This window comes from Brachyhypopomus gauderio, chromosome 21 (assembly GCF_052324685.1).
Source record: "Brachyhypopomus gauderio isolate BG-103 chromosome 21, BGAUD_0.2, whole genome shotgun sequence".
NCBI classification, from domain to species: Eukaryota; Metazoa; Chordata; class Actinopteri; order Gymnotiformes; family Hypopomidae; genus Brachyhypopomus; species Brachyhypopomus gauderio.
Genome location: NC_135231.1, coordinates 11,269,254 through 11,294,253, shown reverse-complemented (window position 1 = coordinate 11,294,253; position 25,000 = coordinate 11,269,254). Strand labels below are relative to the sequence as shown.

Genomic DNA, 25,000 nt, shown 5'->3' with positions numbered 1-25,000 from the left:
CGTCAATGGGTACCGGCTATGGGCAAAAAGAGAGAGGGTTAAGGGGACAGGGCCAACACACACACAAACACACACACACACATACACCGCAATGTTCACTTTCTAAAAATTAAGATTGCAAAACGATCCAGAAAATAGGACCCCCGGTTGAGATACAAGTCTTGAGAACTGAAATGTTTTACAATCGCGGGGTAAATCGTGGTCCTTAATTGTGACGAGACGTGGAGCCCTGGGGGACACACACTCATCCCACTGGGGACATCTCCCTCCTGACGAATGTGGGTCTAGACACATCTTAACATACACACGTCAGTTAAGCAGGGAGTTAAGGAGCATCTGAACAGAAGACTCATGTATTCGATTAGGCTTGGATCTTCATGTTGTGGTGATTGACTTCGTTCATCATCAGAACATTCATGTAGCTCGTTAGTAAGTGGTCTGTCAACCTAAAATCGAATTTAGCTAGTGACTCAATACACTTCTAAGGGAGCACTGCTGATTCAATTAAGTTCTAGTGGCTATACGTCTTTGGCTTTATTACCATAAACATTTCTACTTGTGCTTGTTTAGACATGCACACACATGCATTCAATTAAAAGGTTCTTGGTGTCCCGACTATGAACAAGATGTATTGTCTAAAAACATTACAGCAGTAAAAATGTATGTATAAACACACACACACACACACACACACACACACACACACACACACACACACACACACACACACACACACACACACACTTCAGTTGACTGGACTACTCCAGTTGCTGGGCAGTTTCCCAGACAGCTGTGACCCTGTGGTGTTTACACGCCATGTTCACTCCAACGTCCGGACAGAAAACAAAGAAAATGGAATAGTTTTGATTCCAGCAGTTTTATCTACGGATTTCTCTCTTTCTTTCTCTCTTTCTTTCTCTCTCTTACACACACACACACACACACACACACACACTCACACACACATACAGAGAGGGAGCCTTGTAAACATTTACAACCCACCGGAGCCTCGAGAGCCATTTTTCTTGTCAAGCGGAGACATGGCCCAACATCCATCCCCGTCCGGTGGGGAGAGTCAACGGCCCCCAGCTGTTAGATCACCGTCCCAAACCGGGTCAGCCCCCCCGTGACTGGTCCTGGCCTCAAAGTGCCACAGAAAGTGAAGAGCACAGGCCCACTGAGGACGACACGCCCCTCAGAACCAGCATCCCGCCATTAGAACCCACCCGTCGCCCACACGCTAATGCTGCTAGTCCCACTACTGCTGAAGAGCACTGTTCACCCCTGGGGGGGGCAATTGCACGCTCTCCACGGTGACATTTCCTGTACTTTACCCAGCGTGGCACAAGAGCTGAAGAGCACTGTGCACCCGACTGAGTTCCCTTCCTGACCGTATCTTCAGTAAAGGTGCAGGGAAGAGTCCAAGTGAAACGCTTCAGTGTTGTTTTCAGTCCACAGTAAGGGGTGGGACTGTGTGTGCCATGAGTGTGTGTGTGTGTGTGTGTGTGTGTGTGTGTGTGTGAGAAGTTTTTAGAGTTGTGAGTTCAATCAGACAGCTAGATCTCCGCATGTGTGTGTGTGTGTGTGTGTGTGCGTGTGTGTGTGTGTGTGCGTGCAAGGTACACTGGAACCTCTCTGTAACGGAGAATGCTGTTTAACTAGCCATGTAAACTGAAAAAGTGCTGGTGCTCTATTTCAGGTGCAGCTGTTTGCCGGAGTCTGTGAATGTAATCTTTCCCATCAGGCATCAGGGCCCGATTGTTTCACTGATGTATGTGTGCAGATGAGGCCACAGCAGATGCAAATCTCATCCCATTCATAATCGAGACGTTTTGAGTGTATATTATATATATATATATATATATATATATATATATATATATATATATATATATATATATATATATATATATATATATATAACACACACACACACACACACACACAGTCCCAGCCCTTACTGTTGGGGATGTTTATTCTGATGTTTATTCCCAGTTTCATGACTCTTTTGAGGTGGGTGGGGTCATCACTCCACATGCAAATCAGACCAGTCCAGTCGATCAGCAGGGTGTGCTGCAGAACCCACGCCAGAGCTGCTCAGCACACTAGACCCTAGTAGCCAAGTGCTGATGACTTTTCTTCCTCGAGTAAGGAAGTTCGCCAGTAAGCAGGAGAAGCGCAGATGTGTGATGAATCTCTCTTTCTTCTCTTTTGAATCACTTTGTTTTGTTTATTTCTGGTTTTTGATTGGTTGGTTGGTTGATTGGTTTCTTCTGCCCTGCCAGGCAGATGGAAGAGTGGAGCAGGGGAACCAGACCTAGGGGAACCAGACCCAGTGTAATAGGCGAGCTTGGCTGTGTTCTCAGTGTGTGTCAACATCCCAGTACCCATCTGGAACCAGGCCAGCAGAGACGGCCCCAGCCATCCAAAATAGTCAGAAATAACAAGCAGGACATTAAACAAAAACAGGCTCGTCTGTTCTGTTGTGATTCCACAGGGTTCTGGCAGACAGGTTAAAGAAGGGGTTTCATGTTTAAAGAATATATATTTCTTTATAAAAATATTTTCTTACTCTTACTGGAAAGAAAATTGCTGCATGGCGAGACCAGAGCATAAGAGGTCTGTTGGGGGGTGGGACCCTCTCTACTTGACCCCTGTGTGGGGGGAGTGCGGGACCCTCTCTACTTGACCCCTGTGTTGGGGGGTACGGGACACTCTCTACTTGACCCCTGTGTTGGGGGGGTACGGGACACTCTCTACTTGACCCCTGTGTTGGGGGGTGCGGGTCTCTCTATACTTGACCCCTGTGTTGGGGGGGTACGGGACACTCTCTACTTGACCCCTGTGTTGGGGGGGTACGGGACCCTCTCTACTTGACCCCTGTGTTGGGGGGGTGCAGGACTCTCTCTACTTGATCCCCGTGTTGGGGGGTGCGGGACTCTCTCTACTTGATCCCCGTGTTGGGGGGTGCGGGACCCTCTCTACTTGACCCCTGTGTTGGGGGGGTACGGGACACTCTCTACTTGACCCCTGTGTTGGGGGGTACGGGACCCTCTCTACTTGACCCCTGTGTTGGGGGGGTACGGGACCCTCTCTACTTGACCCCTGTGTTGGGGGCGTACGGGACCCTCTCTACTTGGCCCCTGTGTTGGGGGCGTACGGGACACTCTCTACTTGACCCCTGTGTTGGGGGCATACGGGACACTCTCTACTTGACCCCTGTGTTGGGGGCGTACGGGACACTCTCTACTTGACCCCTGTGTTGGGGGGGTACGGGACACTCTCTATTTGACCCCTGTGTTGGGGGCGTACGGTACCCTCTCTACTTGACCCCTGTGTTGGGGGCGTACGGGACACTCTCTACTTGACCCCTGTGTTGGGGGAGTGCAGGACCCTCTCTACTTGACCCCTGTGTTGGGGGGGTACGGGACACTCTCTACTTGACCCCTGTGTTGGGGGGGTACGGGACCCTCTCTACTTGACCCCTGTGTTGGGGGGGTACGGGACACTCTCTACTTCACCCCTGTGTTGGGGGGTGCGGGACCCTCTCTACTTCACCCCTGTGTTGGGGGGTGCGGGACTCTCTCTACTTGACCCCTGTGTGGGGGGGTACGGGACACTCTCTACTTATGAGTCCTTTTTATGAGAATCATAAAAAAATCTACCAGCACATTCCATTCAAATCCATTTCATGCTACAGATTCATGGACCAGGTGCTCACTAGGGCGTCACCATGTAAAACGTGGAAATCCTTCCACTGCAGTAAAACGGGCCAGAAAACACACAATACTGCGCCAAGCATTTCGTGTGATCTCACCTTACACATGAGCAGCAGGAGGAACCCGGTTCTCTTAAACCTAAATGGAACGGAACCTAAATGGAACGGAACCTAAACAGAACGGAACCTGAATGGAATAGAACCTAAACGGAATAGAACCTAGACGGAATAGAACCTAAACGGAATGGAACCTAAACAGAACGGAACCTGAATGGAATAGAACCTAAATGGAACGGAACCTAAACAGAACGGAACCTGAATGGAATAGAACCTAAACGGAATAGAACCTAGACGGAATAGAACCTAAACGGAATGGAACCTTGAATGGAACAGAACCTAAACGGAATGGACCCTTGAATGGAACAGAACCTAAATGGAATAGAGCCTAAACAGAATGGAACCTGAATGGAATGGACCTGAAAGTATAAAATAAAGTCTATATATATATCTGAAATAAGTATATATAATTCTATATGGTCATTAGTTCATTAAGTCATTACATCATTACAAAAACCTATGTATACACACAGACAGACACATACTTGTATGAAGGTAGTGGTAGCCAACACACGCACGCACACACGCGCACACACGCGCACACACACACACACACACACACACACACACACACACACACACACACACACACACACACACACACACACACACACACACACACACACACACACACACACAGAGTGCTGCAACCCCGTCAGCAAGTCATTAGTGTTAATAATTCTGTCACAACTCTCTACATTTGTGTCGGCGATTAAAGAACTCAGACAGCAGTCTCGTGGGGCCACATTCCTGAACTGAATTAGTAAAAGGACAATAAGATGATGCTTGAAAACATGAATGACTAGTGTAGACTGTGTGTTATGATGTGCAGATATGATACTATCACTCTCACTCACAGTGTGTTCGAACCCTGCCCCTCAAACCGCCATTCCCAAATACAGGCTGTTTACAAATAGGTCCTTCATCCTGACCATAGCGGGACAGTCCTGCTCTGGGGAATTTAGAGGTGGCCTCATTTCTCTCTCTCTCTCTCCCCTCTCCTCTCCTCTCCTCTCCTCTCCTCCCGTTCCTCTCCCTGACTAGGAAGGCTCTGTTTATTTGCATTGCACTAAAGGAGAACATTACCGCTTTGATGCTTGCCAAGAGAAATAAACCCTTTCTAATTGGTGAACATATCTTATACAGACAGATCTGAATGTGGCTAGTTATCCTAGCAGGGCTGTGAATTGCCCTTAATTACATGTGCTAGAAGGGAACCTTGATAAGGCAACATGGGAAATGGAGTTCGACAGGACTAAATGTGATACTCCAGCACTGCTCCATCTGTGGCCACAGTCACGCCACACCCTCCATGCTGTGACTTTAAACAGAAAAAGGTGTTCTAACGGAATAGCGCTATTAAATTTGCGCCAGATAAAATGATACCTAAACTCTCAACAGCTGCATAAAAGATTACAGCCCTGATACAATCCTCAATGGGCAATCCAGTGTAGTTCAGAATGAGATAATTGCTTTGTTTGATGCTGGGCTAACGTTTTCTTAAGCACCAAAGCTGGCATGGGAAGACCTTATACGGGGGTGCAGAAACACAAAATGTTTAACGCTTCTTCTTAAATAAAACAGCAGCTAAGCAAAGGCGATGACTAGCTAACAGTACCATGTACTGAATACTACATAATACTGCTTGCTCATCTGCAAAGTTTATTAAGAAACCATGGCAACCCGTTGTCCAGAGTGACATGTAGATTTATCACAAACGGCCTCTTACCGCCTTAGTGCACTGGACATCTTTCCCCAGCAGCCAGTTGAGCTCCAGATTGCCTTCTCCATGGTAACAGGACTGCAAGCGCTCCTTGATGCGGGCGTTGATGTCCTTGATGGTGAAGACACAGAGGGCGGAGTCGTCCGGGGGACGGTGGTACTGCTTCTGGCCTTTGGAGAAGACGGTGAAGAGCACGTCGTCGGAGGCGCTGATGTTGAGCGAGGCGGCCAGGACGCGGCCCGGCTTGCCCAGGTGGGCGGCCTGCAGCAGCCGGTACTCCACGCCGTTGCGCACGCAGCCGACCGGCAGCGACACGTACGAGTGGAATTTGTGGTCGTCCTTGCAGAGGCGCACGATGCGGGAGGCGTAGAAGAGGTCGCCGGGCGAGCCGCTGGACGCCATGCCGTTCTCCGGCGTCTCCGGCTGCACCGTCAGGAAGTAGACGAAGTTGCCGCTGGCGAAGCCGTAGACGTAGTAGATGTCGAAGTGGGAGACCAGAGCCAGCGTGTCTGACGGGATCTTGATGAGCGAGGAGACGAAGTCGGTGTGCAGCTCGTAGTCCAGCATGGCCGAGGACTCCGGGTCGCGGGGGAGTTTCCGGCTGGAGATGGTGGGGAAGTAGTCCTGCTTCCCGTCCACGGCCGTGCCGATGAAGAGCGTCCCGTCTTTGCCCTGGGAGGGCACTATGACACCGTACATGGTGCCGGTCTGGTTGACGCTGGAGAGGTAGTGCTCTTTCTTGTGCGACGGCTCCACCAGTATGAAGAGGTCGTCCAGTCGGAGAAGCTTGCAGACGCCCTGGTAGAGGCTCCCGCAGGCCAGCAGCCTGTTCTGGGAGTAGTCGATGAGGAGCAGCTTGTTGACGTTGTTGGTGGAGATGAGTGGTTCGGAGCAGGGCTGGACTATGAGGGGAGGGTAGCAGGCCTTGTTGTCGTCTTCTGGGCCAGTGTCATGGGACACCAGCAGAGTCAGGTTCCCCGAGAGCTTGTAGATGCGGTTGACGGCCCCGATGTAGAGTGTCCCAGTCGTCTGGTGGACGGTCAGGTGGTTGAAGGACCATTCCCGCCGCTCTGGGTGAAATGTGGTGAAGGTCTGGCCGGAGCACGTCGCGGCGTGGGTCAGCACCAGCACGCAACCGCACAAGGCCAACACGTGAGCCCAGGACGAGCCGACTGCCAACGTCCTCCGCCGCTCTCGCCGGCCCTCCATGATCCCAGAGGTTTGCGAGGTCAGAGGTCAGAAGTCAGACTCAGGAGGAGAAGTCTAGCCGGGTACTGGAAGGCAGAACCTTCCTGTCAGGGTCCTAAGGGTAGCACGGCAGTTTCTTCCTTTAGCTTTTATGCTGTTTTCACATGTTTCTGAAAGAGACAAAAAGAGAAAGAGAGCAAATGAGAAATGCTGAGACCATCCTGAGTCACATGCAAGTTGAGATAAAAGCCAATGGGGGAAAAAGCTAGTCATTCACCAGGATTACTGGCTCGGAGAAAGTAGACCTCCCGTTTGGTTACTCATGGAGACAATGGCAGGAAAGCTTTATGTTCACATTCCAGAGTTGTTACGAAGCACAGCACAGCGCAGAAAGGTGAAGTTCTTCATAGCAACGGAAATTAGCATTACCCAAGTTGTGTCCCTTACTCACATCCTGACTGCTGTTTCTAAGAACGGCTCTCAAGGCTTCCGGATGGGCCGGTTCAATTCTGCTCACAGCACTAACTGAGCACCAAGAAAGATAATTGCCAGTCCATTTGATTATTCATTCAAAATGCTTCATTTCTAAAGACAACTACATGATAACTATTATTGGGACTAACTACAATTTGCTACAAATGTGCTTTCAATCTTAGACGTTTATGCATTCATAACGGGGCTTGAAGTGGTTAAAGGGTTCCTCATTTGCATAATTTTCATTTCTAACAAGTCTTAATGCTGCCCCTTTTGTTTCTTTGGACAAGACCCCCCCCCCCCGACTCCATGCCCCCCCCCATCACCCCCTTTCCCCAAGATCCACTTTGACTGAATTAAAAACAACATCAAGCACGATAGGTAGTTCATGTAACCGCGGTTTGAAACGGATGGCGGGGATCTTTCTACCCATACGATAAATCAAAGGGTGGCCCCCTTTCTCACTAGTGTATCTCGGGGAGTTAATTATCTCGTCCGCTGCACGGGGGAGGCCTGGATCTTATTACTGGAACAAAGTGTGAACAAATTGGGTGCCAGTTTTGCGTACCCCTCCTTTTCTTTAAACTCTCTGCTCTTTACGGGGGCTATTTAACAGGATCTGAATCTATTAATTATGCCTTCCAATTTTGCTCCTGTGTTTTTTTTTCCTCCCCTGCTTTTTTTCTCTGTCTCCATCTGACACAATCAAACCCCGGGGGGATTAATCACTGGCAGTGGAGCAATCACTGCTAAACGAATCAGGCCACCATTAGAGATAGGAGCACCGTCCAACCACATCCGCCACATTTGCATTCTCTCCTGCTCCTTCCTGCTTGATCTGCATACATTATCGCGGGCGGGCGGCATAAGGGCCCTGCACACGGAGACAATGGCTGTGCCTCCGAAAATCAAATGTGATTAAACATAGCGGCGTAACGCAGGTAATTAAATCCAACAGGATGGGAAGTTCAGCAGAACCGGGGCTGGGCGTGCAGGGTGGGCGGGGCAGAATTTCGAGCAGCACGCTGGCTCGGGTGAATTTCACGCCCCGGTGCCTTTCTGCATGTGCTCTGCGGCGGAGCCCAGATCCCTCGCCCCCTTGCACCCTCGCACCCTTGCACCCTCGCCCCCTTGCGCCCTCACACATTTGCTCCCTTGCCCCCTTGTGCCCTGATCACCACACAATGGGCAGGACCGGGTGGCGTGTGCACTCGCTGGGTGCGGGAGGCCCCAGGGAGCAGTGGATCAGCGTGCTTATAAAAGGGGTAATAAAGCTTGTCTGGGCTTGGGCCCCCACCCCTCACCCCCACACGCTGGAGGTGCTAGCACCCTCACCCCCAGAACTAGTGGGGACCCACTGAAGCAGCACTTCTCCTGCACCCTCGAACCCCTCCAGCCCTGAAGGGACAAAGACTACCACTGTACCCTGTTCCTCCATCCTCCCTTCACCACCACCACCTCTCTCTCTCTCTCTCTCTCTCTCTCTCTCTCTCTCTCTCTCTCTCTCTCTCCTACTGGTTCATTGAGCGCTTCACTATATTTTTTTTATGTCGCAGCGACAGCTGCGTTCAAGATGAGAGAGAGTGGTGTAAATAACCGCTGTTCAAAAGGTTAGCGCCAGTGCTGTCAGCAACACAGGCAATGGGCCCTTTGTTTATTACGTTTTGTCTCTGCCCCTCCGTCTACCACAATGCCTGACAGGTTTCTTTTCATGATGCAGTCCAGGCGCAGGACGGAGGAGAGAGGGCTGATGTTCCGCTACTTTCCCTGTAGTCATTCCTTTCCTTTCAGGCTGCAAAGAAAGCAGAAAAGGATTACCATGTGAATGTTAGCACCTGTGAATCAGGGCCACGCCACGCCTGCAGCCCGTGGTGGTAACGGGGCAGTCCCTGCTGGCGTTGACGGCGTAGGTGCCGGGGCTGCTGGGGGCATGATGTTGGTTGGGTTTCAACGTAATGGTGAGTCCCAGCGGTGCCCGGTGCCAGCAGACGGAGACGAGCCCTGTAGGGCCAGCAGCAACGGAAACCGTGCAGAAGTACACATCAAACATTTACATGACTGGGGCAGAAATATTCACACCACTGGGGCAGAAATATTCACACCACTGGGGCAGAAATTGTCATGCCACTGGTATCAAACCTGTGCCACCCCGGGACAACAGCCTTTTGCACATGAAGGCAAAACCCAGCGGTGTGGAATGTAATCCAGCGCTGGTTTTTTAAATGTCTTTTTGCTTTTTTTAGGGGTCTTCTTACCCCTAGCCTTGTTCCACTGGTCTAGGCGGTCACACGTGTGACGTGCACTGGTGTAAGATGTCACACGCGTGACGTGCACTGGTCTAGATGGTCACACGTGTGACGTGTACTGGTCTAGGCGGTCATGCGTGCCAAGACCTGCGTAGTGTTTGTGCTCTGAGCCCTAAACAGAACAGTAATCCCACTGGGGATAACACATCAGCCTGAGTGTCTGCACGACCACCGTCATCATCCTCCCCCTCCTCCATGAAACCGCCTACAGCTGCACCCCCTCCAGAGTCCTGTCTGCGGGGCTCGAGGCACGACGTGGCCGTCCACGTCATAGCCGGCAACCGCCGGGCCGGGCAGCACACTTCCCTCAGTAACCCAGGTCCGATTCATACAACAGAACGGACCCGGGGAATGCTGTGTTTTTATCGTGAATTTGAGAGTCATGACATGGTCATATTCACACAGCATGCCATCTTGCGCTCCATCTGGTTATAATCCTCTTATATTTATAACACTGACCTCCCAGACAGCCTTGTGGACATCATCTCATCTCAGATCGGCACTGTAGGACATTGTGGTGGATACACTCTATTGCTCAAATGGAGTCGTCAAGACACGTTTACAGTAAACACTATGTTGTCTTGGTATCTTCTAACCTTTACCCTGGTGTGATCTCCTGGGCATCAGCAGAGTGGATGGTATATTTTGCCTACTAATCTCATGTGGACCAGGGCAAATATACAAGAATACAAGCCAAACTTGTTCAGTAGTTTGTCATCTTGGATTAGCTGGGGCAGCTTTCCTCTTTGGCTATGCCCGTATTCTTTAGCCACTCCCATAAGAATGGCAAGGATTCTGCAAAATGGAAACCATAGAAACGCTAGCCAGCTGCGTCCAGGCATGGGGCTAACGTTGCAGTGCTGGGAAGAGAGTGAAACAACAGGAAACCACTGCATTCCACCGTCCTCCAGGACTGTGATTATGGTGCAGGAGAAACTGCTGTTGTTCTTAATGAACAGTGAGGCAAAGAAAACCCTGTGTTAGCGTTAGCGGCCCCCACCACACGCACGTCCAGCGCCGAGCTTAGCGGCTTGATTGTAGCTGCCCGAGCCAGCCAGAACCCTGCCGGCGACGTTGTGGTAACGAGCTAACAACTGAAAGACTGCATGCCATACCATAACGCGATTAGGGCAGTAACAAGGAGGGTGGGGGGGGGGGGGGGGGGCAATAAAAGAGGCTAATGCCACAGTGCCATTGAGCTGAACTGCTACCCATAATTCAAAGCTCAAAGCAACAATTTGAATGGGTGGAAAAGTAATTCTGAGCTCCATGGGCCTGTTCTGCTCAGCTCAGAGACTGGGAGAGTCACGTAACAAAGTTGACTCCACTCGAACCACCTCCACCACCCCCGGGTGACTTGGCATTTTTTTCCTGTCCCTCTGTAAGCCTCTTAACAATAGAGGGAAATTTGTTTGATCTATTAAATTCATATTTACAGCTATTGTACTGAGACCGATAAAGAACCTGAACTGCAATCCTGTTATGCCATGAAATCCTATTAATTGTTATGGAATTGAAAAAAACGCACTTTATAATTTCATGCCTGGGATTAATCCGTCCTTCTCAATACAGATTAATCTTTAAGCATGTAATTTAAATGGTTAAATAAAACTAATAATTAATAGGCCCAAGGAGCAAAGCTAAAAAAAAAAAAAACAGATGATATCACACATGTGAGTTAACAAACAAGTCTGAAAACTCCATCAGTTTGGTGAAAATGTTTTTGCGTTGGTAGTGAGTCCTAGACCTAGAGTTTGATGGTTTCCTCTAGTAAAAATAGAAATCGTAATCTTTCTTGAAGAAGCTCTTGTGAGCAAGCGTCTGAAAAACGATTTGACGGAGAGGTTAGTCCATTAGTCTGAATTTCTTGCCTGACATTCTCCGGCGGTGATAATGAGAGCCTTTTGCTAGTATGGGGTGTCATGGCGCTGCAGTGATATTTATAATTTCTTTTGTCTCAGAGAGAGCACCAGATCCAGCACTAATGTCAGTCCTGCTCTCTCTAAGCGAGAGCACCCCGCGTTTGGCCCAGGACGGGTCGTCCCGGAGGGGCTGTGGCGGGATACGGGTCGCGTCCTGATCGCACCCCACGCCTACGCCATGTTCCTCGCCTGCAAGAACGAGTGTTTGAAACAGCTACTTGGCCAAAGAACCCCACGCAGCTCTGCTCAGGGCTGGGAAGGAGGTTTGGGAAAGGATGTCTGAGAGACTAAAGCCACTGCACAATCTCGAGACGCTCTTCTTCCTCTTCTTCCCTGCCTTTCCTCTCTACGTTACATTTTTTTTTGTCCTTGAGGGCACTCTAGGTTAAAGAAAGAGCATGACGTAATGATGCTTTATGCTTTTCTGCACCACTCTGAGTGGAGACGAGCAACTCATTAAAGGAGCTCGATTTGCCCCAGACCATGGGCTAGAACATCAGGGCACTCGGCGTTCTCTCCAGTTTGACCAGTGCCACTCATCTCACAGCTCCATGACGACAGCCCTGGTGCACAGTGACCTCCGCAGTGAGCTGTAAGCAGTCAGGGAGATCATCACTGCTGAAAGGACATGCTAGCAAGGAAAAGTGAACCAATTTAGAGTCTCATTTAAACCACAGTGGCTCAATGACTCTGCGACTCATCTAAAGATTGTGATTTCACCTACTATGGCCAAAAAGGGTTCTACCTTATCCAGTAGAACCAGTGGGGTGAATGTTACGTTCACTGCACCGAGGTCCAGATGCAATGAGCAACTCAATAGCAAAGATGCAAAGCTTCACTGGCCTGGTTCTATGGGGAGGTTCCCGCCTAGCGTCATGTACCATGTGCACATCTTGCGTTCTGCCTGACAGACTGTATCTGTGAGATCCACCCCGATTCCCTGTGTGTCTTCGTGCCCCTGGGAGCTGACTGACTGAAGCATGTCAAAATCCATTATATCCCTCACACATCGATGGCCAAAAAACAAACAAGAACCAAGCAGCACAAGAGGCCCACACAAAGGCGTCACCACCACAGCAGAATTAGCAGCACCAGTAGATGCCGTCCTCCCTGAACATAAACAAGGCTGTCTGGGTGTAATCTCTTCCACAAAGAGCCTACTGAGATGCACTGCCTCACACACACGCACACACACACACACACACATGCACACACACACACGCACACACACACCCCCTCCGGTCCCCTGCCACAGACCTCTGACACCGCCTGGGGAAGATTAGAACATCATCAGGTATCCCACGGCGCGCAGACGCCCTTGACGCCCACGGACACACCTCCATGGATCACACGTGTGCCGTCGTGCCCCGGCGCACGTGACACGTCAGCTGCAGGCACACTCGGTGTCGGCCTCACAGCCCGAGGTGCCTGCCTGGGGGGGGGGGGGGGGGGGGGGGGTTGGGGGGTGCGTGTGCACGGACCTGCACACGCACACCTGCTTTTCATCAGTCTGTCAAGCCTTGGGCAGGTTTCTATTAAAGCCCATTTGCATGATTGTACTGTAAAACGGGGTGACGGCACCCACAAAAGGACAAACAACACATCATCAGAGGCCACAGGAAGCAGGAACGACTCCGTTTTACAGAAATAAATCGGATTAGGCGCCTTGATTGACGCTATACGCGTTTTCATCAATCCGGAGGTCTTGTTGCCAGTTCTGGTACGCACACAATCCCCACGTTTTAGAAGTCAATGCTATGGGGGGGGGATTGTTAGTGTTAAAATGTCACTGCCTGTTTAGCATTTTCTCATTTGAATCCCCCCCGTTTCCGTGCAGGAGATATTTGTTTGGGCTTCTCTGGGATTTACACTTTTTCATTTCAAGTCTCATTCGAGCTGCGCAGAACTGTGTTATTTTGTCTCTGGTGATCTGAAGCCCCCCCCCAACACCCGTTCATCCTCACAAAGACTCAACACACACTGTCATTCTGTACTCCATCAGACTGCTGCCTGTGTGCATGCTTCATATTTTTAATCAATGTTGGCTTTTTTTTTTACATACTGCATAACAGCAGTACAAAATATTTAAATGAGGTTTAGTCAGTAACATCCAACAAACATGGCAATCTATTATGCCTAACAGATTTAAACATGTCAGCAGGCACATGTATAAAATATAGAAATCACAATTAGAACTACAGCAGAATCCAATTAGCTAAGCTTGCTGATACAGAGCTTCCATTAGGCAGAGGAAAGCCCCACAGATGCCTCCTCCAGTGGAGGATTCTGTCTGAGGTTTGGCATTCCTAATTGGAGTGAAAAGATGTCACCCTACGTCCTAACACCTCAGGGTTTGCTCTGTCATCTAGATGTAAGACATCACTGCCATTCACAGGAGAAACTGCTGATAGACACGGTGACGTATTACACAAGATGTCATTGAAATATTAAGAAACTCTGAAGTAAGGATAAAAAAACAAAGATAACTGGCTTGTCACAAGACTAAACAGGCCCAAAGCAGGACTGTGGTGATTCTCACAGCTCTGTAAGGGGGGTGTGTTTAACTTGACTGTTTCTAAATCGCCCTGTACTTTCAGGGGTTTTTTTAATTGCTAGTCTGGTGGATTTTAAACATTTGCTAAAGAGTTAATAGCTGCTATTAAACCCATTTACTAATTTTCAGGGAGTACGCTATGTCAGCGTCCACAGACAGCCAGCTGACCACTGACCAGGCAGAGTCGTTCCTCCACCCTACTGAAGGTGGAGAGCACATAGGATGTACATGTAGATGTGGATGTGGATGTAGGTGTAAATGTGTGGATGTAGATGGGTGGATGTGGAGATGTGGATGTGGATGGGTGGATGTGTAGATGTAGATGTGTAAATGTAGATGTAGATGTGGGTGTAGGTGTAGATGTGTGGATGTAGATGGGTGGATGTGTAGATGTGGATGTGGATGTGGATGGGTGGATGTGTAGATGTAGATGTGAATGGGTGGATGTGGAGATGTAGATGTGTAAATGTAGATGTAGATGTGGGTGTAGATGTAGATGTAGGTGTAGATGTGGAAGTGTGGATGTGTAGATGTAGATGTAGATGTAGATGTGGATGGGTGGATGTGTAGATGTAGATGTGTAGATGTAGATGTGGATGGGTGGATGTGTAGATGTAGATGTGTAGATGTAGATGTGGATGGGTGGATGTGTAGATGTAGATGTGTAGATGTAGATGTGGATGGGTGGATGTGTAGATGTAGATGTGTAGATGTAGATGTGGATGTGGATGTAGATGTAGATGTGGATGTGTGGATGTAGATGTGGATGTGAATGGGTGGATGTGGAGATGTAGATGTGTAAATGTAGATGTAGATGTGGGTGTAGATGTAGATGTAGGTGTAGATGTGGAAGTGTGGATGTGTAGATGTAGATGTAGATGTAGATGTGGATGGGTGGATGTGTAGATGTAGATGTGTAGATGTAGATGTGGATGGGTGGATGTGTAGATGTAGATGTGTAGATGTAGATGTGGATGGGTGGATGTGTAGATGTAGATGTGGATGGGTGGATGTGTAGATGTAGATGTGGATGGGAGGATGTGTAGATGTGATGTGGATGTGGATGTGTATGTAGATGTAGATGTAGATGTGGATGTGTGGATGTAGATGTGGATGTGGATGGGTGGATGTGTAGATGTAGATGTGAATGGGTGGATGTGGAGATGTAGATGTGTAAATGTAGATGTAGATGTGGATGTAGATTTGGATGTAGATGTGGATGTAGATATAGATGTAGATGTGTAGATGTATATGTGTAGATGTGGATGTGTGGATGTAGATATGTATAGGTGGATGTGTAGATGTAGATGTGGAGGTGTGGAGGTGGAGGTGGGTGTGTAGATGTGGATGTGTGGATGTGTAGAGGTAGATGTAGATGTGTATAGGTGGATGTGTAGATGTGTGGAGGTGTGGAGGTGGGTGTGTAGATGTAGATGTGGATGTGTGGAGGTGTGGAGGTGGGTGTGTAGATGTAGATGTGGATGTGGATGTGTGGATGTGTGGAGGTGGAGGTGGATGTGTAGATGTAGATGTGGATGTGTGGAGGTGTGGATGTGTGGAGGTGTGGAGGTGGAGGTGGGTGTGTAGATGTAGATGTGGATGTGTGTAGGTGTGGAGGTGGAGGTGGGTGTGTAGATGTGGAGGTGTGGATGTGTGGAGGTGTGGAGGTGTGGAGGTGGAGGTGGGTGTGTAGATGTAGATGTGTATAGGTGGAGGTGTGGATGTGTGGATGTGTGGAGGTGGAGGTGGGTGTGTAGATGTAGATGTGGATGTGTGGAGGTGTGGATGTGTGGAGGTGTGGAGTTGGAGGTGGGTGTGTAGATGTAGATGTGGATGTGTGGATGTGTGGAGGTGTGGAGGTGGAGGTGGGTGTGTAGATGTTGATGTGTATAGGTGGAGGTGTGGATGTGTGGATGTGTGGAGGTGGGTGTGTAGATGTGGATGTGTGGAGGTGTGGATGTGTGGAGGTGTGGAGGTGTGGAGTTGGAGGTGGGTGTGTAGATGTAGATGTGGATGGGTGGTGGTGGCAGCTGGGAGATGGAACCTCGGGCAGGCTCCAGGGTTCTGGGGAGATGGAGAGGAAGTGGAACCCAACAGCTCATTACAACAGATGGGCAAGAACCCATTACACCAGCAGCTCCCAGTCCAGAGAACCCATTAAACCAGCAGCTCCCAGTCCAGAGAACCCATTACACCAGCAGCTCCCAGTCCAGAGAACCCATTACACCAGCAACTCCCAGTCCAGAGAACCCATTAAACCAGCAGCTCCCAGTCCAGAGAACCCATTACACCAGCAGCTCCCAGTCCAGAGAACCCATTACACCAGCAACTCCCAGTCCAGAGAACCCATTAAACCAGCAGCTCCCAGTCCAGAGAACCCATTACACCAGCAGCTCCCAGTCCAGAGAACCCATTACACCAGCAGCTCCCAGTCCAGAGCTGCCACCCACACTCTGTTACTGCTGTTACTGCGGATTTGCACGGCTTGGAATAGACGGGGAGATCCGAGAGGGAAGCGGAACGGGGGCAGCAACATGGAGAGAAGAATGGAGAAGAACAAAGAGAATAAGAAGAACAAAGAGACAAAGGCACAAATGAATAAAGTGAAGGGGGGGGGGGGGTGACGTCACAGCCTGAACACGCTCGCGCTACGATGGTGACAAAGGCCTCAGTGCAGAAACCCAAACCCGTTGCATAACCGATCCCATGATGAGAAGGCAGGAACCATCGCTGTGACGCTAGCGTAACGCGCTAACAGCCCACAGCAACTCAGCTCAGTGCCACGCAGAAGAACAAGCTTCATGAACAGAAACTACTGTATGCATATGCGCACACACACACACACAGAATCTCTCTGCATGCGCTCTTCACTGTAGACTAATTTAAGACCACACACACACACACACACACACACACACACTGACCACATGATTCAGCAAACAGCGTGGGTGAACCGCCCCCTGGTTACAATTGGACGTCATCGACGATTATCACACGCCGAGAGGTGTTGATGTCACTAAAGCCCCGCCCCCTGCCCCGCCCCCCTGGAGTCCATCCTGCTCCAGTCTGGATGTGGAACGCAGCCTGCCGTCCCCGCCGACACCCCCACAGTACCACCCGTGCCATCACCAGTCCGGAACGGCCGGACATCAAAATCCTTTTACAGGATTTTGTGCTTAAACTTGGGCAGCTCCTGTCCCTCAGGCCCCTCCCTCCCTTCAGGCCCCTCCCACCCCACAGGCCCCTCCCACCCCTCCGTTCACAGACTCCCACTTGCAGGACGTTGTCTTCCCTCTCCTGATCAAGCCAGTCTCTCCCCATGGCCATGTGTAAGCGTGTTCAGGTCCTGTACCCAGCGTGTGTGTCCTGCACGGCTCCCGTACAACAACAATAATAGTTGTTTTGTTCGTGTTAAGTAACCCCGACGAGCATTTTCAAGCGTGATTGAGTCCAGACTTCACTGTTGTGTATATGGTAATTACTAACCCAAGACAACCCAGAGAATCATACTGTTCATGTTTGCAAGCATAATCAGCAAAGCTACACCCTTACGAGTGGCTGCATGGCTGCGTGGTTATAAATCCACCAGCGCACTGCCGGCTGTGTGCAGCTCGACGAGCGGCGCCTGGATCAGCACTGGTCCTGGAACAGTACTGGTCCAACCGCTCCGCAGGGTTCTGGGCCGGAAACGCCAGCCGTCAGCTGTCAGGCATCGTTAGCTGTTGTGAAGATGACTTCCACACTGGCTCAAAAGGCCAGCTGCCGCTCAAGCTCCAGAAACCCACTCCTGGGCGCCGGCCACGCCGACCCGCTCCAGTCCTCTCCGAGCACCACCCGCACGGGCGGAGAAACCGGGCCTGAACCCACGGCCGCCCAGAGACAGGATGTGGAGACAGGACGCGGGGACAGGACGCGAAGACGAGACGCGAGGGAGACGAGACATATGGCTTCATGGACACGGGCGTACGGCCACGTGGGAGGAGTCTGGACAAACAAAAAAAAAAAAAAAAGGCCTGGACAGAGCAAAGCTTGTGGTGCCGTGATGTACAGCAGGCCTGCTAGGGGCAGATAGGGGCATTGAGGGGCTGGGGCAGAGGGAAGGGGCACTTTTGTGTTGCCACTCGGAGGTGGTGCGCTATCAAGGTCAGACTGGATCTGGCCTTCGTCTTCCTCTTCATCACACATCGCACTCCAATCTCATTACAGCGACGAGAGACGACCAAGCCAGGCATCGGAAAAACATCACCGCACAACTCTCTCTTTCTCTCTCCCTCTCCCTCTCCCTCCATCTCTCTCTCTCTTTCTCCCTCTCTCTTGAACATGCCGTGCCTCCACAACAAAAGCGGTAATTTCATCAGTGGTGATAAACCGAGTCGGTGGCTTGTTACTTAGCCTCATATCCGTCTGGACGAAAGCAATAACAGCCACAAAGGTGTCTGTGTTAGCCGTCGGGGGAGACGAAAAGAGGCAGTCTTGCAACGACTCCGCCCTTCACAGCAAACTCCGCCCCCACAGTACTCCCTCACACACAGTCCCTCGTGCTTCTGCAGGTGCGGGGCGGGACAGTGTGTGTGTGGGGGGGGGGGGGGGGGGGGGCCTTGGTGCCGGGAATCACCCGCTCTGCCCCACGTCCGGATATGTAAACCGGTGGAAACCTGACTTGGATATAAATAAATGAACGCAATTAGGAGATCAGCAGCATGTAAAAGGTGTGACAGAAGTAGGTCAAACGCTGTGATTTGAAAAGGCAGAGTACATGTGCCTCTTGAAACGGGGTCATGACTGCATCTCCAACATCACATTCACACTCCATTATTTGATTCATTATCATCATCGTATTTTCCCGAGGCAGTCGTAAAATACGAAGATGTGCTCCGATTTCTGTATTCTGGAGCGTTCAAACAGCCAAGTCAGCACTGGCTGGCTGCTTTATAGACACTGCACGGTGCCAAGAGCCCAGATAATAACCATGATAACAAACAGCAGGCCCTGGCTCACCAACACCGCTGCTCATCCGGGCGTCTCTGGCCGCGCCCGTCAGGTAGGGACGTGGGGGCGGGGCCACGAACACACAGCGCGTGCAGCCCGGGGGCCCCGAGGTTTCGCCACGGCTTCGCCGTGTGTGTGAGCGGGCGATGAACACACACACTCCGCTGCGGGGTGCTCGACACACACTCCTCAGGGCAGTTCAGCTGCATTTCATTTTTAATAACACACTTCATAAAATCCTGGTGTAGACCCCAAACAAGAGAGACGGGCGGCGATGAACGCGTCCGGGAGAACGCTAGGTTCAAAGCTTCAGGAGCTAAGGCTCATGAACATCTCATCCTGAAGCGGAGACGAGGTTCTGATGAGACGAGCTGGGGAAATGGAGGGTGTGAGAGAGAAGGAGGCCATAAAAGCCATCAGTGAACAGATATGATGGCTTGGTTTTATGAAAAGCACACTGGTTCATGAACGGCGGATCCAGACATCTTGCTGGAGCAGCTCAACTGAGTCGTATTATGAGCGGTGTCGTGACCTACAGCCGGCGCCGTATCTGTTCTGAAAGCGCTTTCATTACGGACGCCACAGTGTCGGACCAGCCTTGAAGGCGACGAGGCACGGAAATGTCACGGTGACCTACAAGAGCGTAGAACACCGCGGGACGCAGGAGCGATGCGGGGGGGTCCAAGCACGCCTCCCTCCGCCGAGGCGGTCCGGACGGGCAGGCGTGAGAACGCGCAAGTTATTACGGACGCGACGGCGTGAACAGGAGCGTGACGGATCGAAGGGGAATCAGCCTCACTGTCTGTCTCCCCGAAAGAAACGAGAGAGGAGGAGGAACGAAAGAAACGAGAGAGGAGGAGGAACGGAAGAACCTGCGGGACTCTGATTTCATGCCTTTGATTTCAAAGAGTCCCAGAGCCTATTTCTCTGCATGCGAAAGAACAGACTTGTTCTAAGGCCCCACATCCCCTCTCTCTCTCTCTCTCTCTCTCTCTCACTTCCTCCCTCACTACATTTATGAGAAATCCCTCTTTTGTCAACGCCACCTGCGGTACATGGCGTGACCTGTCTCATGGGCGCCACGACTCACACGAGCTCGCGGAGCAGGACGAGGGCTCACACAGGGCCTGGGACGCTCGGAGACACTCGGAGACGCCCAGGCTCCAGGAGAAAATGAGCAGGAGGAGGCGGGTTGTGGGCTACAAGAGGAGGTCAGGGCAGGAGAAACAGTCACAGAAGCCCCAAATGCCCCAGGAACGACACTTTGTTTGTTTGTTTGTTCTCTTCTCCTGGCCGTGTCAGAAACGCACCACTCCTTTGGTCACACGCTTCTGGTTCCGTCTCTCTGTAGCCGGTGACAGGAGCCCATAATTCAGCCCAGCACTGCAGCTCTAATGGAGAGAGCAGGGTTAATGGAACACGCTTATTGATATTATCACACGGCGGGAACCGGGCCTACTTTAAGAAAGAGGGAATTGAAATTCAGAGCAGGGATTCACTAAATCCAGCCCTGGATGTGGGCAGAATAGTAATAGAACAGTAGCGAAGGCAAAAGTCTTTACAGACCACATTAATGCTCCACTACACCTGTTGCTGCAGGAAAATGGTGAGAGACATTTTTGGGATGCTTGTCTCACGAGGAGTGATTCTGGAGACCCTGCAGGCAATCAAAAAAACTCTCTCTCTCTCTCTCTCTCTCTCTCTCTCTCTCTCTCTTTCTGTATTTCCAATTCTCTCACTCTGTCCCCCTCCCTCCATCCGACCGTGGAGCAGGAGAAGACCCCGAGCAGATGAGAAGAATGATCTCCAACCATCAGCCAACACAGCAGACGCTCACCGTGCATTAACTTTGATCAGGGATTAATCTGTGCATGTGCACTGATTGAAATTAGCATCTGTTTTAGTGAGGGGACAGGCTGACACTAGAGCCATCTGAAGAAATGAGGGAGAGAGAGAGAGAGAGAGAGAGAGAGAGAGAGTGAGTGTGTGTGTGAAAAAGAATTGAGCCAAAGTAACAGGCAAAGAAACTGTGTGTGTGTGTGTGTGTGTGTGTGTGTGTGTGTGTGTGACAGACAAAGACGTGACAGAGAGACCTCACCACGGAGAGAGAGACAAAGGCGGAGAGAGACAGAGCAAGAAGCACAGGGTGGGGGACGTGTGTGTCCAACCACGGCCCACAGACGGTTCCCCACCAACCTCCACCTGTTGTTCATAGTTAATGAGACCATCAGAGACGGAGTGATGGAGCTCATACAGATGGAGCGAGACAGCCGAACAGCGGGTCAGTCCTGACATCAGCCGTCTGCACCAGTGGAGAGTCCCGCTGTGGCTGCCACCAACCCCTCTACCAATCCCTCTACCAATCCCTCTATCAATCCCTCTACCAATCCCTCTACCAATCCCTCCACCAATCCCTCTACCAATCCCGCAATCAATCCCTCTACCAATCCCTCTACCAATCCCTCTACCAATCCCGCAATCAATCCCTCTACCAATCCCTCTACCAATCCTTCTACCAATCCCTCTACCAATCCCTCTACCAATCCCTCTACCAATCCCTCTACCAATCCCGCAATCAATCCCGCAATCAATCCCTCTACCAATCCCTCCACCAATCCCTCTACCAATCCCGCAATCAATCCCTCTACCAATCCCTCTACCAATCCCTCTACCAATCCCGCAATCAATCCCTCTACCAATCCCTCTACCAATCCTTCTACCAATCCCTCTACCAATCCCTCTACCAATCCTTCTACCAATCCCTCTACCAATCCCGCAATCAATCCCTCTACCAATCCCTCTACCAATCCCTCTACCAATCCCTCTACCAATCCCGCAATCAATCCCTCTACCAATCCCGCAATCAATCCCTCTACCAATCCCGCAATCAATCCCTCTACCAATCCCTCTACCAATCCCGCAATCAATCCCTCTACCAATCCCTCTACCAATCCCTCTACCAATCCCGCTACCAATCCCTCTACCAATCCCTCCACCAATCCCTCCACCAATCCCTCCACCAATCCCTCTACCAATCCCTCTACCAATCCCTCTACCAATCCCTCTACCAATCCCGCAATCAATCCCTCTACCAATCCCGCAATCAATCCCGCAATCAATCCCTCTACCAATCTTGCCACCAATCCCTCTACCAATCCCTCTACCAATCCCTCTACCAATCCCTCTACCAATCCCTCCACCAATCCCTCCACCAATCCCTCTACCAATCCCTCTACCAATCCCTCTACCAATCCCTCTACCAATCCCTCTACCAATGCTGCTACGATTCCCGCTCTGTGCCCAAGAGACAGTGAACATTGTGAAAGAGAGCTGGAAGTTCATGGCCATTTGTTCAGCACCACGAATGTACATACAAAAGCTGTGGGGGGGGGGGGGGGGGGTGTAATCCAGCACCCTGCAGCTGGCGAGGGGGGGGGGGGGGGGGGGGGGGTCCACTTCCACTTCTTCATGGGAGCAGTTTGTTTTGTTCTGATTGGTGAGAACTGAACACACAGAGCTGGTGAGGAAATAAGGTTTTGGCTGAAGGACTCGCAGGTCACGGAGGACAGCGCGGGACAGCGCGGGACCAACGCTCCCTCGCTTCCTGAAATAACGGCCACGTCAGCCTTTCTTCACCCTCTGGCCCGCTTAGCGTTGTTACAACAAGACAGGCCCAACCTCACAGAACCACTGGACACAACCAAGCACACCCCACAAAAACACACACACACACACACACACACACACACACACACACACACACACACACACACACACACACACACACACACACACACACACACACACACACACCAGTGTTTCTGCTGCATACAGTGCATTATGTACCTAAAGGAGAATGAAGACCATTTCACACAAACAGTTGTGAGATGTCTCAGCCCATTCAGTGCTGTTGGCAAACCGGGCTGTGTGTGTGCTGCTAGGGACCGACTCAATACAGGTCCGGTGGCACGGCGCCGTACGGGTTTTCCCTTCCAGCCGCTGGGAGCGGTCCTGCCCGGGCCGGGCCCCATCGGCCTTTCCTCCTCGGATGTGGCCGGTACCACCACCCACACCCCCCCCCCCCCCGGCCGCCCAAATCTCCCCCATCCAGTTTCCTTCCTGATCGCACGTCTCATTCCGTCGCGGTCCGGAAGCTCTTTGCGCTGTTCCCAATGCTTCGTTCTCGGGACAAAATGTGTTTCCGCCGCACGGATGCCGTCCGTCAGCGCTGGGGCCCCCGGCGGCTGTTCAAAGCACCCAGACATCTACAATCTTCACCAAGGTCACTACACCAAGGTCACTACACTTGGAAACTGGAAGGTTAAATGATTTACTCTAGCAGCTGATCACTGATTGCCGAGCGAGACACAACAAACATTGTGACATCACAAGCTGAGCTCACAATCAAACCCGGTTGCACCAGCCCGTATACTTGAGACAGTGTTGCACTAGACACCACAGACATGAAAGACTTGCCGACACTCGCCCAGAGATTACGGGATAGGTCACTATCGATGGTAAAAATACAGCCGCATTACTACGCTAAACGCTTGTAGCTGACAGCTTTCTCGTACTCGATCAAGGAGGCCATAAGGACGTGAGCTGGGCGGTGGAACCCGATTGGTCAGTGGCAGGCGACCTGGGCTGGATCGGGGGCGTGGCTGACAGCTCACGACAGGCGCGTCGTGTGCAGACGAGCAGAGAGCACAGAACGATTATACACCACTTCCATCAGCTGAGGGGACAGGAACACACACAAGAGGAAGCTGTATAGCAGTGCCTAGACACACACACGTGTGTGTGTGTGTGTGTGTGTGTGTGTGTGTGTGTGTGTAACAACATACTGGAGATCTGCCAAAGCAGTGGGAAGAAGTGATACAGGAGGAGAGTGAAATCCTGACAGCAGAGGTCATACTAATATCACCACTGTCACACACACACACACACACACACACACCATACACACACCATACACACACACCATACACACACACACACCACACACACACACACACACACACACACACACACACCGTCTATTTCACTTTCTCTTGTTTTCTATCCCTCTTCCTGCTAAGAAAACAAGCAGGAGGTGAGTGGGAGGTGAGTGGGAGGGGCAGGGGGAGGGGCAGGGGGAGGGGCAGGGGGAGGGGCAGGGGGAGGTGAGGGGGGAGGTGGGGGGGGGGGGTACTGTGTGCTACAAGCTGGTATTTGTCACAGATGAAATGTGTAAACAAACAAACAAACGAGAGGGAGACAATGCATTTTAATACCAGCTCTCATAACAGGCCTTATTTTCCAGCATGGCGGACCGAAGCCTGTAGCTGCCGGACCTGTTCCAGGGTACAGGGAAGGTACAACTGTGTATTACACCCAGAACCAGCAGCTCTGGGAGTGAGAGACACAAGACTTCAGGGTCAGGGTGGCGTGATTCAGGGTGGCGTGGTTCAGGGTGGCGTGGGGGGGTCAGGGTGGCCTGGGGGGTCAGGGTGGCGTTTGGGGGGGGTCAGGGTGGCGTGGGGGGGTCAGGGTGGCGTGGGGGGGGTCAGGGTGGCGTTTGGGGGGTCAGGGTGGCGTGGGGGGAGTCAGGGTGGCGTGGGGGGGTCAGGGTGGCGTTGGGGGGGTCAGGGTGGCGTGAGGGGGTCAGGGTGGCGTGGGGGGTCAGGGTGGCGTTGGGGGGGTCAGGGTGGCGTTGGGGGGGGGTCAGGACAGGCCTGCTGGCAGCCGAGGCGCATCAGGTCAAAGGTCACTCGGTCCCTTCCCACTCGGGGGTGTTCTTGGGTGAGCGGACCCACCTCCCTTTGCACACACGGCGTCAGGCGTCAGGCCAAGGACAGCGCTGGGGGGCGCAGGGCGCCGGAGGCCCGACACGGACCCACACGGCCCACAACAGATCGCAGATGAGATCCTCCCAGATAACCGGGAGAATGGACAACAGGGCAAGCAGAGGGCAGGCGGAGAGAGGGGAGTGTTGGGTAAACAACACGGTGCGGTGCGGCTGCAAACCCG

The 25,000-nt window shown here is 51.5% G+C and overlaps 1 protein-coding gene across 1 annotated transcript in view; it reads right to left on the bottom strand.

Annotated features, from left to right (window-relative positions):
* Window positions 1-25,000, bottom strand: part of LOC143485293 (plexin-A2-like) — a gene marked incomplete at its 3' end in the record, with an annotated part of 91,611 nt that overhangs the window by 57,569 nt on the left and 9,042 nt on the right. The window contains exons 2-3 of the mRNA XM_076984677.1: window positions 5,565-6,916; window positions 1-16 (exon numbers count right to left, since the gene is read on the bottom strand). The exon at window positions 1-16 is cut by the window's left edge and continues 167 nt beyond it. Coding sequence (XP_076840792.1) covers window positions 1-16; window positions 5,565-6,767 — 1,219 coding nt within the window. The remainder of the gene's footprint in view (window positions 17-5,564; window positions 6,917-25,000) is intronic.